The sequence below is a fragment of the Chaetura pelagica genome, unplaced genomic scaffold, assembly GCF_000747805.2.
Source record: "Chaetura pelagica isolate M959 unplaced genomic scaffold, ChaPel_1.0 scaffold76, whole genome shotgun sequence".
Taxonomy (NCBI): Eukaryota; Metazoa; Chordata; class Aves; order Apodiformes; family Apodidae; genus Chaetura; species Chaetura pelagica.
In genome coordinates, this window is record NW_009970723.1 from 12,025,815 (window position 1) to 12,039,325 (window position 13,511).

Below are 13,511 nucleotides of genomic sequence, written 5' to 3' on the forward strand. Positions count from 1 at the left end.
TACCAGGGTCTAGGTGGACCATGTCCATGGCTTTCTTCTCATCCAATAGCTGAGTCACATGATCACAGAGAGAGATCAAGCAGGACCTTCCTTTCCTAAACCCATGTTGGCTGGCCCTCATCCCCTGGCTGCCCTGCACTTGCTGTGTCAGCCCAAGCAATATGAGCCTCTCCATGATCTTTTCCAGTACTGCGGTCAGACTGACACGCCTGTAGTTCCTTGGATCCTCCTTCTGCCCCTGCTTGTAGATGGGCACCATGTTAGCCAGGCTCCAGTCACCTGTGAAACCATGTGCTATTTGTTAAACATTGGGAGCCCTGCATGGCAGGCACCCATGCAGTAACGATGCAGTAGCAATGGTGATGTACACACATGCTCAAGGTGAGTATATTAAATGATAACAGCATGATGTTTTGCATATGGAACTTAAAGATGTTATGTCTGGAAGTACAGTCTGTCTTCACAGTAACTGAATGTAGGCATTATGAAGCAAAATAAAATATTTCCACTAATCTGGCTTCTTAATACTTATATTTGAATGGCAAAGCTCCATGTATTTTTTCAAATACCTTTATTAAATGCATTATTCACCTCCTCTGTAATTTGTTAGCTTCAAACACAGATTCATATTCAATCATCTAATATCAGGTACCTGACTGCAGTGTCTACATTAGGGCTAGACATGTCTTAGACACTCTGTGAAGTCAGAGGAATGGGTGAGATGTTTCCAGATGATGATCTAGGATTTTGGGACTGCAAGAGACCTTGGATTGTTTCTAGTTTTGGCAGCTTTAGTGAAACTTTACACAAATTTATATGAACCTTATTAAAGTGGATGGTTGACAGTCACATTTGCCATTCTGTAGACCTCACAGAGTACAGAATGGCAGTGGTTAAAACCTGGTTCAAAGTCCTCATTCTGGAGTCTTTTTCATCACTTCCCTAATATCACTCTTCTATAGAAATTTTTTGTTCATGTCAGCTTTAGATAAAGTTTGCGAAGTCTTTTCTCAATGAAGCTGCAGTCCAAAGCCCCAGTTTTCTGCATATCCTGGTAATTACCTGGAAATTATTTGTCTTATTGTTATGTTCCCTTGAAACGTAAGATAGATCTCTTCCCTATCTATAGATACATCTGAGACAGCATCAGATGAATTAATTGCAGAACTTGAAGCAGAAAAAGCAGTGCTTTGGCAGCCTGTCTAAATGACAGATAGACCAAGCAATTAACCTGGGAAGGCATGTGCCACAACAAAGCCAGAACCAACCAGGGATGGTGACTGCCCTGCGTGGGGACCCTGACTCAGCACTTCGGGACACTGTTTAGACTAACTTCTTGCTTCCTCTGCAGAAAAGTCATACCTCTTGGAAGTGTGACCCAGTTATTTTTAAAACAATGAGAACTAATAGATTTCATGTTCACAGTTTAGAGTGTTCAAAACCTCTGGACATGATACTTTTGTATCAGAAAACAAATGGAGAAAACTAAACAATGGAGGGGATACTACAATGACTCTTGGATGTGAGAAGTTTATTAGCATAACTCATCTAGGACAAATGTGAGTAAAAGGCTGAACTTACACCAGTCATGTCACCAGAAGGGCAGTGTCTCTAATGTTTAAAGTCACAGCCTTGCAGCACTAGCACATTTTTCAGCATTGAAGACACTGCAAACTGGCAAAAAGTACCCATAATCAGTCTCCCAAAAGCAAATTAAGTCTGAGGAGAAGTAAAGATAGGTAATACTGAGTGAGAAGCATGAGTGTTGCAGTGCATCTCAGGTTCACTACATAGTACCTGGGACTGTGAAAAATGTTTGGTACCGTCTTAGTATTACCTTTATCAAAGAGAGCAGAGTTAAGCCAGTAAAGACTTTTTAAAAATCCGTCTTTACATGGATGTGTTACTTAAAAAAAAAATAAATGTCCTAACCGTCTTTGATGCATTTAGAAAATGTGGTGTTGGAAGTGACAATTAAACAAAACCAAACACATCACTTAATATAGCATGGTGTAAGTGATATGGCTTGGTATGGAATGAAATTGCAGGAAAAATAATCCACTGAAGTAGATTTTGTATATTACAGCTACCTGGACTGCACACTGCAGAGCTTTAAACCTAGTTCTGATGAATCCTGGTAAGGAACCATATGACACAGAAGTGCACTGTGGTAGTGCGTGAAGTCTAGTGTTTACCAAAATAGAATATTTTACTCCCAATGGAAAAATCTACCAAACTCAGTAACTTTATGTGCAGTGTCCTGTCACCAATAAAACCTTTTGGTTTTTGATACAAAAATATCTTGTCTAGAAGGTTTTGAACATTCTAAACTGTGGAATCCCTAAACCTATATTTTGCAAATCAGAAATTTTTTCAAGAACACTGGTTTTGCATATTAGTTTCAGATACAAACCCATTATTTCGTAATATACTAAACCTTTCCAGAGCTGGATGTGTTTATACACTTGATGGTTTCTCTTGAAAAAAAAAAAAAATAATAAAAATCCCTAGGGAATAATTTCAGGTTTAAATCATGTGCAAGAGCACTTAAACTGGGCATTCAAGACTGGTATCTTCAAAGCTACAAGAAATGCTTTTGGGATCCTTGTCCTTTACTTGGTACACTGCATTCCAAAACTATACATACTTCAAATAACATTAGCTAATAAATGCTCCAGATGTGAACAGTACTTCAACCCTGATTCCAACGAACCATCAAATGTTTATTCTGTTTAGCATTTCAACTTAATGTGAGACATTTCTGGATGTGTTAACTTCAGTTGTTCCAACATTATAATTCTAGTTCATAATGTGCTCAAACCTGTTCTGTATTTAAAAAAAATAAAGTCCACTATTTTTCTTCTCATCACAAAACACTCTAATTACTCATCCCCTGAAAGAAGGAAATGATACCCAAATAAATTTTCCAGCCTCACTGACCAGATTGCTGGTGAAACCTCTTTTGCATTCTCGCACTTTCTTTATCACATTCATGATGTGTTCAGAAGCAAAGACCAAGTGTTATTAGTAGAAAAGTAATGATTAATTTTTTTGCAAGTTGAAGTGTTAATATTTAATTGTGACCTTTGTAGAAATGCTAAGGTTAAAATGAAAAAGTTAATAAAACTTCTATTTGAAATAACAGCAGATGGCCATGTAGTGAATGCAAGCTTAAAATCACTCCTGGGGCTCTATTATGTTCACAAACTGCCTTAGCTATCAATTACTATGTATGTTGCTGATGAGAGAAAAACTGGACTCCTGTTTCATGTAGGGTGTCTTAGTTGAGTATCATCTGACATGGAGGGCTATAGAAAGCTCTGATTCCTAAACAAATCCCCTGTAGAGGCCCTGGCATATTCAGGTAAAATTAAAAGATTATTGTGGTGGTTTTGTCCCATGAAAATTTGCATGACTACAACACAGATTAAAAAGTCACATGACAAAAAAATTTAATTATTTAATTCCATAAAGTATTGCTTCTGAAAATATGAGAGTACAAATGGAGTTAAGATTCTTGAAAGCAAATATTCAGTTAAAATGAAACTCATGTCTTATGCCCTGGAATCTGGACAGTGAGTCCAATTTCTAACAAGCTGGAAAGGCAAAACCAAAAGGAAAAGTAGCTGGATGAAAACTGCAGAGATGAAGATGTAAGCATACCCAGTGAAAGAAGCAAATGATATAACTGAGTTCTGCAGAAAGCAGACACTCCCTTCTATTGTTGTATATTCTTTTTTAATATCTTAATCCTTATTGACTCTGGTTGAATTTTTCCTAACATCTTGGACATAATATACCCGGCAAAGAGGATTTTTTTTCTTTTTTTTTCTTTTCTCTTTTTTTTTTTTTTTTTCCCTGTTTGGCAAAGGCAGACAACGCAGGTAAAAATTTTTATTGCTTCATTTCTTTCTTTTCCTTCTGGTAGGTATTTCTAACTCTTATTATGTTTTATATTTTATTTCCAAGGCTATGTTATGTTATTCAGGGCAAAAGACACGACAGAAAAAAACCATCAAAATAGGCCTTTCTAATAACGTTTTTGCCTTTTTTTTTCTTGCTGATTCTCCAGTAAATGTTTTACAATATTCAGCAAAAAGATGGCACAGAGTTTACTTTTATCAAATTTAAACAAAATTTAAAAACAATTGCTTCAGTTTTACCAACCTCTGAAAAGACATACGCAGGAAATGGTGTGCAGGGAAAGGGACGTTTATCCACAGTGCCTGACTTTAGGGAGTTACTCAAGTTCATACTGAAAGAAATGTAATAGTGGATATTTTCACAGAAGTAAGAACAAAAACCTAGCCAGGTTTTTAATGATTTTCAAGATTTTAAAGATTCAGCCAAAAGGGCTTGGTCTGCCAATGGCCTATGGTGTAAAGATGAAGATGATGTCAGCAGAGAGTATGTGCACATGCAAGGTCTGCCATATGTCCCCTCAGCCTACAGCATACACTGGGGCAGGGTTGGCCTGAACTGTAAGCTCTTGGGAGTTGATTCTTTAAAGGTAAAATTTTCTGCTGTTTTCTCTCTGTGTCAGGAGAACCCCTATATCTTTATAGGTTCTTCTGTCAAAACTGCCTAGTAAAAAACCAGAAAGGGATAAGCAGGGAGCACACCTTAGGGAAGAAAAGGGGACAAGGAGGGAAGCAGATCACCAGCTAAGCATGAAGGACCCCTCTGCACGTGGACCCGTGCATCAGCCTTGGTCACCCAAGGAACCTAAAGCTTTCCAGAAGAGAGATATTCAGGTCTCTTCTTAGCTTCCATCTAATCTGGATGAGATGGATGCCTTTGGTTCCAGTTGTAAGATGACACAGATAATCAAAAAGTAAAATGCTTGTGGGTGCTACAGATTAATTAACAACACTGCATCTGGGGTGCATAGCATACAGTGACACTCCAAAGAGACAAAAGAGGGGCTGTGAGGGAGGTTTGCAAAAGCTGTAGAAATTAATCACTGGTAGTTTCTTCAATATTTCCAGACCAAGGAACACTGACAGAAAACCTGGTTGCAACAGGAATGCTGTTTGCATTTGTGTTCAATGTGGAGGAGGTAAAGAGGTTCCAGTGCTAGAAAGAACCTTAATGGGAAACATCTTAGATAGTCTGCCTGAAACCAAGGTGTCAGAAGAAGAGATTTTAGAATGTGTTGATATTCTGAATAATAATACATCTTCAGACAGGGATTGTACATGTTCAGATGCACGTGATGAAACTGTGCCATAAAATTCTTGACTACTTCACAGAGAGCTTCTTCCATGCCTCTGGAAAAGAAGGTTGCAAATATTATGCCTATTTTTAAAAGTCTCCTGAATGCTCTTCAAGTCTGATGTCCAGGCTGGGAAGCTTTGAAGAACTTATCTTAAATTAAATTAATCACCCAACAATTTTCCAAATATAGACAGGAGTTTTAAAATGGATTTTCTACATAGAACTTAGAATGCGCAGGTCTATTCAGTGATCTATTTGAGAGAGACATGGTGTATGTGCAGAAGTTTGAGCCAACAGATACAGTTTTCTGAGATTTCCAAAGGCTCTTCACCAACATTTCTTGAAAAAATTTACTTGTGATCCATTTAGCAGGAAGAGATAAATATCTCCCACAGAGAAATGTTTTCTTAAAAGACAGTAAATGAAAGGTAGGAACAAATGGTCATCAGAGAAAGAAAATGGTGTGCTTTGCAGAGACCTATGCTAAGGCTTGTTCTATTCAGCATGTTCATACAGGATCTAGAAAAGGTGGTTGAGACTGATAAAGCTTGATGATGTTAAATTATTCAGTGTAGTAAAAATGAAAGCTGACTCTGAAGAGCTGTGGAGGGATCTCACAGTATTGAGTAATTGGGCAGTAAAATGGGAGATGAAATTCAGTGCTAATAAATGCAGAGTAATGTAGTTGGAGAAAAACAAGCTTAATTTCACAAACATGGTATTGCACTCTGAGCTGTTACCACACAGTAAAGAAATCCCAAAGTCACAATAGGTAATCCTAAGAATACATTAGCTTAATGCACAGTAGGCGTTAAAAACAAACACACGCCAACAAAATAGAAAGCTGGGAATTATTCAGAAAAGACAAGGGCACAGAAAAAAAAGGTATAATTCTGCCATTAAGTAAATCAAAGTATCCTCTCTGTATGGTTTTGGTGCCCACCTCAATAAGGACAGACAGACTTGACTGCATTTGATGTTCTCCTTTTATCTGTGCAGATCTGAACACACACCCACTGTTGTGGTAGCTGGACCTTTAAGATTCAGAAGTGGGTGCCTTTGCAGTACTGCCTTTTGAATTTTATTTCCTTTTGCAGGACTGCTTATATGTGCATTGTATACCTTCAGAGAACTATTGGTGTGAATGTAAAAGCCTAGCTCAATGAAAGCAGTACTGAGATAAGCATCAATGAGCAGGCTCACCAGGATACATGAACTGTGCGTGGATGGATTTGAGCAAAGATTTCAGCTGCTGATGATTGAGTGGATTTCAAAGGAAACATTGAAATGAGGCTACATGACTACAAGAGCAGGTGAAGATGGGATACAAAATGAGAAGATGTTTTATGTGCTGAAACAGCAGCAGAAGTCAATAGAAGCAGCTTGTCTGGTTGTTCGGATGCTGATTTGAGAAGTGTGTTGACAGAGATGGTTTTCAAACAGTCTTTGAAGGGGAGGTGATGGTTTTAGTTAAAGGCAGGGTGACCTGAAGGAAAAGAAAAATCATTAAAAAAAACCCTGAAATTTTTCACTCAAGTCTAATTATATATTCAAACAGTTTCCAAATGTTGTCCCTTCTGAATAGAAAACTAGGGTAATGTTTTAAAATAACCACAGGGTAGGTATTGGTTGGGCTCTGGAGGTCTGGCTGGATATTCTACTTCTTCACCCAGAGAAGACTGCTTCTAGAGCCAGAGAGTCTCACTGGGAAAAAGAGTTAGCAGAAACAACCTTGTGAAGATGTGTATCAGACCAGAGAAAAAAATCAGCCCAGCCTGTACACTTTACAGAGATTTTATTCTAAGATGAAAAGAAAATGCTAAGCATGATAAGAAATGGAAAAGTCGTGAAAAACAACCAGTGATTCTAGGAAGTGCAGAGGCTGAAAGTAGAAGTGGTCCATCTTACAATTTCTTTTAAATATTATTGTTGTCAAAAAACAGTTGTGTTTTAAAATACAATAAACAAGTCCAGCTGCAAGAATACAAAGGTTCAAAATGAAACAACACCTGAGTGACAAAATGGAAATAGTTGCTTGGGAGGAAGGGATCTGGGGTGTGTGGAGTGGAGCTTGTTTGGTCAGCTATGCTGTCAGCCTTTCTGTAGGAAGCTGAGGAGGATGACCATAGCAAAGAGGGGCTTGTGAGGAACTGGAAGACTGTGTCATTTTCTTCCTGTATTGCTGAGGACCTCTCTTTTCCCTTCTATCCCAAATCCTCAGGTATTTCTCCTGCCTCCTCTTGTCACCACTCATCTTTCTGGATTCCTCTCCCTTTTGTTCTCAGTTTTCCTTAGCATGGGTCCTGCTTTTCTGAGGAACAGATCATTTCTTCCTGTAGCATGCAACTTACTTCCTTTTAGATCTGTCTTCTGTCTTACTTTATTTCCCCAATTACTCTTTGCCATTGATAAGCACAGAAGACGAGACACTTAGCCAAGTAACACAACAAAAAAGTGTAGTCTGAAGATGTTCCTTGGACACAAAGATTTCCAAAAGCTGAATTTGTTTATTGAGAAACCCACCATTGGATGTAAATCCAAATCCTCCCTTATAGTGTTTCAAATGAAGGCCTTTGTCCTCAGAGCCACAGTTACTTTTCTTTGGATTCCAGGATGGGTTTGACCACTCTGCCTTTTCCTCAGGGACCCTGTGAGCACTGCTGCTCTGGTGTGAGGTTTCTTCCCAGAGCTACAAGTATATTGAGTCAACAGCTTTGTTTTGTAAAAAATAAACTGTAGAATTGGCTATAGACACGCACTGACTAGCTGACGTGCTTAGATACTTCAAGGCTTTGTGAAAAACCTGTTTTAATGATGGCTCCTGTACACTTACAGTTGCTTAAAAAAATAAAAATAAAAATAAAAGTGGCCCAGTTTTTCCTTTTGAGATAGTCTCTGATTTCTATGATCTCCTAATTACTGTATGTACAAAAGAATTTCACATATGTTTACAAAACAAACACTTACAGTACTTGTGTAATTACAAAGTACTGCCACTAAATTAGTGTTTCATGTGTTTGTATTTTAATTATTAACCGTGGCAGAATATAGCTAAAGAAGAAAACATGTAATTTCTATGATAATAACTGAGCACGATTAGCTGCATATCTTTCTATAAACAAAATGTGGTTTTAATTTGCTTTCTTCCCTTGTCTTAGTTGCATTGAGGATTCTGGCATGCTCCCTCTTCATTGTAGGTGAATATATGGCATTTTATTTTTTGGAATCTATTGTGCTAAAAGTGTTTAGTTACAAGGTAACTTGGTCTGGCACGATGTAAATATTTTCGTATACATCTTGCCTCCTACTCATCCACACACAATTGACTGCATAGCAGTTTCTTTGTCCTTTTTCTGGTGTAGAAATTGCCCATATGTCTAGTACAGACACTTGTGTTTCTTTCCTAACAGTTATGTCCTCATGGGTCTCTACACAAGGTTCCTCTCCTCATTTGAGTACTCCTAGTAATTTCAAGCTACACTTCATTATTGATCCTGCCTTTATTACTGTCTGTTTTTCTTCCCAACAATTTTTCTCAGATTTTCACCTGTTTATGTAATTTATCCTTTATTATTTCTATTGAATTCTGTGATATAAAAAAACACAACAGCTTTTCAATGAAAAATTGTCTCATCTTGTTAAACTTTTTTTAAACCCTTAATATAGATTGCTAAAGTTAAGGTATTCTAAAGAAAGGTGACTTGTACTGCTGGAAAATCTACTTTCTAATCACATTTGTCTTCCCAACCAGTATGAGGAGGGCTTTTGCATTCTCTATTGAGTAACAGTCTAGCTGTCCAGATTTTCTCCACTGAGGCCAGCAAAAAGCAATTGTTTGTTCAATCACCTGAAAGACACTGGGAAAAATCCAGGTTACCCTTTTCAGTTCTGGTGAAACATGACAGGCTGTCTGTTACTCCTCAGTCTTACATGCAGGTGTCTAACTGGGACACTGGTTTTCACAAAGGTCAGGAAATAATTTTCCTCCTTTAGTCTCACAAAAAATTGCATGCAGGTTCCCTGCAGGGTTCCCCACAGGGTTTCCCTTACAGAACAGAGGGAAACATCTCTATAACTCTTAGAAGCTGCTTTCATGGTCTCCAAGCTGGGTGTAACAGCTGACAAATCTTGAAAATATTCTGACAGCTTATCTAGTTACAGGAGTTGCTCAGATTACAGGTGCTCCTACAGCCCAGTACAGCACTGCTCTTGCAGCTTCTAGAGATAGACTAGTCTCAATTTCCATACAGCTTTATTTCCTGACTCCAAGCATCAAGACTTGATACCTGCTTTGGAAAAGCTGCCTTGATGGACTGTTCAAAAAGCCCATAAGCACAACCCCCTGACCGCAGGAAGGGCTCACAGTTCACCTTGAGTGGCACATCTCAGCCAGCCCTTTGAAGCCTCACTCCATTACTTACCTGACACTGACTACAGTCCTCTGAGATGTGTTATCCTCGTGTCCTCTATGACCTGCCCTCTTTGCCTGCTAGTAGAGATTCCTACAGCCTGGATTACTATAAGCAAAAGAATTAATGGACATGCAGAACCTTTTTAGCCTCAGTGGCATCAGGGCAGGAATCCTATGGGAGGCGGAGTGGAGAGTGGGCTCCAACAGACACAGCACACCAGAATGCCATGATGCTGAATGCACAGGGCACATATAGACCACCTGTATTGCTAGTATGGCAACAAATTGTACTGCAGGTCACAACTACTCTTTCTTGGGACGGGGGGTGGAGAACTAGGGTTGTCTTCACCCCAATTCATTATTTTCTTTAAAACATACCACATATTAGGATTTAATTATGGTACTTTTTAATTTCATTCAGACTCAAAGAAGGAAAATAAAAGAAAAATTTGACTGGGAAAAAGTCACCAGGCAAAGACTTCCTTGTGTGACACATACATTCTATTCAATAGGACTCTGTATGTATAGCAAAGAGACTCAGATTTTACAATCCAGTTCCTAGTGAAAGATAGGATAAAACTGAACCCTCATGTAGGCAGGTGTAATTTCTTCATGGGACTCTCACCCACTTCTGCCATGGCTGAATATGATCCAAATTGCTTAACACTATTTTCCTTAAATATTCATTTTTCAGAGAAAGGGTTTATATATAACCTGTCGCCTTATATTATAGCAGATGTAAAAAGTTTGTGACTGCAACCCCAAATGTTTTATCACCTGTCAGACATTTCAATGATAATAAAAAGTAACATCCTTTAAATTAATTAGTCATGATTAGGACTTCAAGCCCACAGGCCACTTCATTATGCAAAAATTATAAGTTAGCTATTTAAATTACCATTAAATTGATTCTTATGTTAATTGATATCTCACTTATAACCCCTTTTTAAATTTCTATAGGATCTTATTAAGACAAGGAACTAAAATGTTTTAAGTAATCATTGAAATAAAGAAAATATACTGAAAAAATGGTAATAAATATTTTTCTCTGCTTCTGATCTATGTTATAAATAGGAATTACTTAGAAAAATATATCAGGCATCACGCATGCAACCCTATTAGTATGCAAATTTTTGAGATTTTATCCTCCAAGCATAAGCAGATAGTTCCTTCTTCTACACACGTGCAACAGAGATTTTCTGAGATATGCAATTATTTGCACTGAGTTTTGAAAGGCAGAACCCAGGTCATGGAATACAATCAGACCAGTAATGCAGAATGCCAATAGTAGAGATGGGCATTCAAATTCCTTTAAGTTACTTCCTAACACTTTAGCAGGATATTTGACTTGGATTTTTAAGAGCTGTTTGCCTTGCCTATGGCAGAGGACCAAAATTCTTGGTAAATGTGTAGGTTCTTCCTTGAGTTAGGTAGGGTTTGCCAACACAATTGTAGAAGAGATTTGTTTGTTTCTCCAAATTGTTTCAGTTTCTTTAGCACTTTATTAAACCATGTTTAAGATAAGTAAACTCAGTTTAGTGACCTTACCCTTTTGATTTCTGAAATTTGTAATGAAATCTCATCTGCTGGTTAGTGTCTGTCCCTGATTGTTAGGTATATGAATAATGTAATACAAATAAATAAATAAATAAATAAATAAATAAATAAAAGTGGAGATACATGGTTATATCCTGGTGGTGTTGTCGGCAATAGCTGCACTTCCAGGGATTCAAGCTGAGCTAGTATTTCTCTCTTTATCCTTCCCAGACAGTTCAGAGTCATAAAATCATATCATGGTTTGGGTTGGAACGGACCTTAAAGACCATCTAGTGCAGGGACACCTTCCACTACACTAGGTTATCCAAAGCCCCATCCAACCTGGCTTTTGAATACCTTTGGCTTTCTGGGCTGCAAGCACACATTGCCAGCTCATATTGAGTTTCTCATTGACCACCACACCCAAGTCTTTCTCCTCAGAGCTGTTCTCAATCCATTCTCCACCCAAACTGTAATCGTCCTTCGGATTGCCCTGGCGCACGTGCAGGACCTCGGCACTTGGCCTTGTTGAACTTCATGTGGTTTGCATGGTCCCACCTCTCAAGCCTGTCAAGGTAGAATCACAGAATGGTTTGGGTTAGAAGAGACATTAAAGATCATCTAGTTTCAACCCCTCTGCATGGGCCAGAACACCTTCCATTAGATCAAAGCCCCATCCAACCTGGCCTTGAACACCTTCAGGGAGGGGGCATCCACTACCTCTCTGGGCAACCTGTTCCAGTGTCTCACCACCCTCACAATAAAGAATTTCTTTCTAATATCTAATCTCAATCTTCCCTCTTCCATTTTAAAGCCATTACCCCTTGTCCTTTCACTACACACCCCGGTAAAAATTCCCACTCCAGTTTTCCTGTTAGCCCCTGTCGCGGTCTGAACCCGGTTTTGGGTCAAAGCCGCCTTATCTCAGGGCACAATTGCCCTGTTTGTTTATCAGGATTTTCTGACACCGAATTATATATTCAGAATAGCCTTCTTTATTATTTCGGTGGGTTGGTCCTTGGCTTGGGGCCAGCTTGCTTCCACTGGGTATAGAACCGATTGGTAAGCTCCTCTCGGAAGCACATGCACACACAGATTATGTGTTTGAAATACCATTTTACTGTAAAAGTTCTCAAAGTGTATATGTGGGGAAAACTGGATATGTAAATGTACCCAGTTGGTAAAGAAAAGGAAAAAAAAAGACTATTATATTTTGGGGTAGAGAGAGCCCAAAGCCTTTCCCATACAGGGTCAATGAGGTGCCTGTGAGTAAAGGGCCAATGACACACCCAAGGGGAGAAGGTGTTAGAGGTGAAAGGTTGGGATGGTGATGTTATTGTGCTCACATCCCCCTGGAACCGGGGAGTGAGGCAAGTTGTGGCAGCGGTGGCAGATCCAGCACAGGTGGCACCAGCAACAGGGACAGCAGGGGCTGTAGCAGCTGCAGCCTTCGTCCTCTGGCAGCCGAGCTGCCGTGTGCCCGGGCACAGGGGACGGCTCTTTTTGGAGTCTGGGCACGGCACGGGTGGCAGGGCCACTCACCACTATTGCCCTGTAAGAGCTTTCTGCTGATGAAAATGGAAATAGGAGCCCTGGAGAGGCAAGGAGTCTGATGCTGTTTTCCTCACTGGACCTGGGTCTGGTGGCAAAGTCATGGCCTGTGGTGGTCTCAGCCAGGGCTGCTTTCAGCTCAGCTCCTTTTATTTGTTTTTCTTCTCCTCTTTCTTTTGTCTTCTTTTCTTCTTTCTGTACCAGCAGCAGTGGCAACGGGCACAGTAACGACCCACAAACCATCATCGTTACTGGCATCCATTGCTGTGCAATCTGAGGCCGCAGCTCCCAGGCCTGCAAGCAGCTTGGGATGAAGTCCCAGCCGCGGCCCCTGCCCCACAGTATTGCCGCCCTTTCGCCTTTATTTTTATTTTATTCTGTTACGTCTCTCTATTACAGTCAATTTCAGTGAGAGACATCCTTTGTTTTGGAAGCCAGTTCTCTGCAGCCCCCTTCAGGTCTCCTTAGAGCCTTTTCTTCTCCAGGCTGAACCCAACTGTGTCCGCCTGTCTTCGTAGGAGAGGTCCCCCAGCCCTCAGATCATCTTAGTGGCCCTCCTTTAGACTTGCTCCAAGAGCTCTGTGTCCTTCCTGTGCTGAGGGCTCCAGAACTGGACACAGTACTTCAGGTGAGCTCTCACAATTGTGGAGCAGAGGGACAGAATCATCTCCTTTGACCTGCTAACCACACTTCTTTTGATACAGCCCAGGACACAGTTGGCTTTCTGGGTTGCAAGCACACATTGCTGGCTCAAGTTGAACTTTTCATTGACCAACACCTCCAGGTCCTTCTCCTC

General features: G+C 39.7%; 1 protein-coding gene across 1 annotated transcript in view; it reads left to right on the forward strand.

Moving 5' to 3' along the window:
• The first annotated feature begins 356 nt into the window (after positions 1–356).
• The window catches only part of ZFPM2 (zinc finger protein, FOG family member 2), a 431,509-nt gene continuing 418,354 nt past the window's right edge, over positions 357–13,511 (forward strand). The window contains exon 1 of the mRNA XM_010006533.1: positions 357–381. Within this exon, the coding sequence (XP_010004835.1) occupies positions 357–381 (25 nt within the window). The remainder of the gene's footprint in view (positions 382–13,511) is intronic.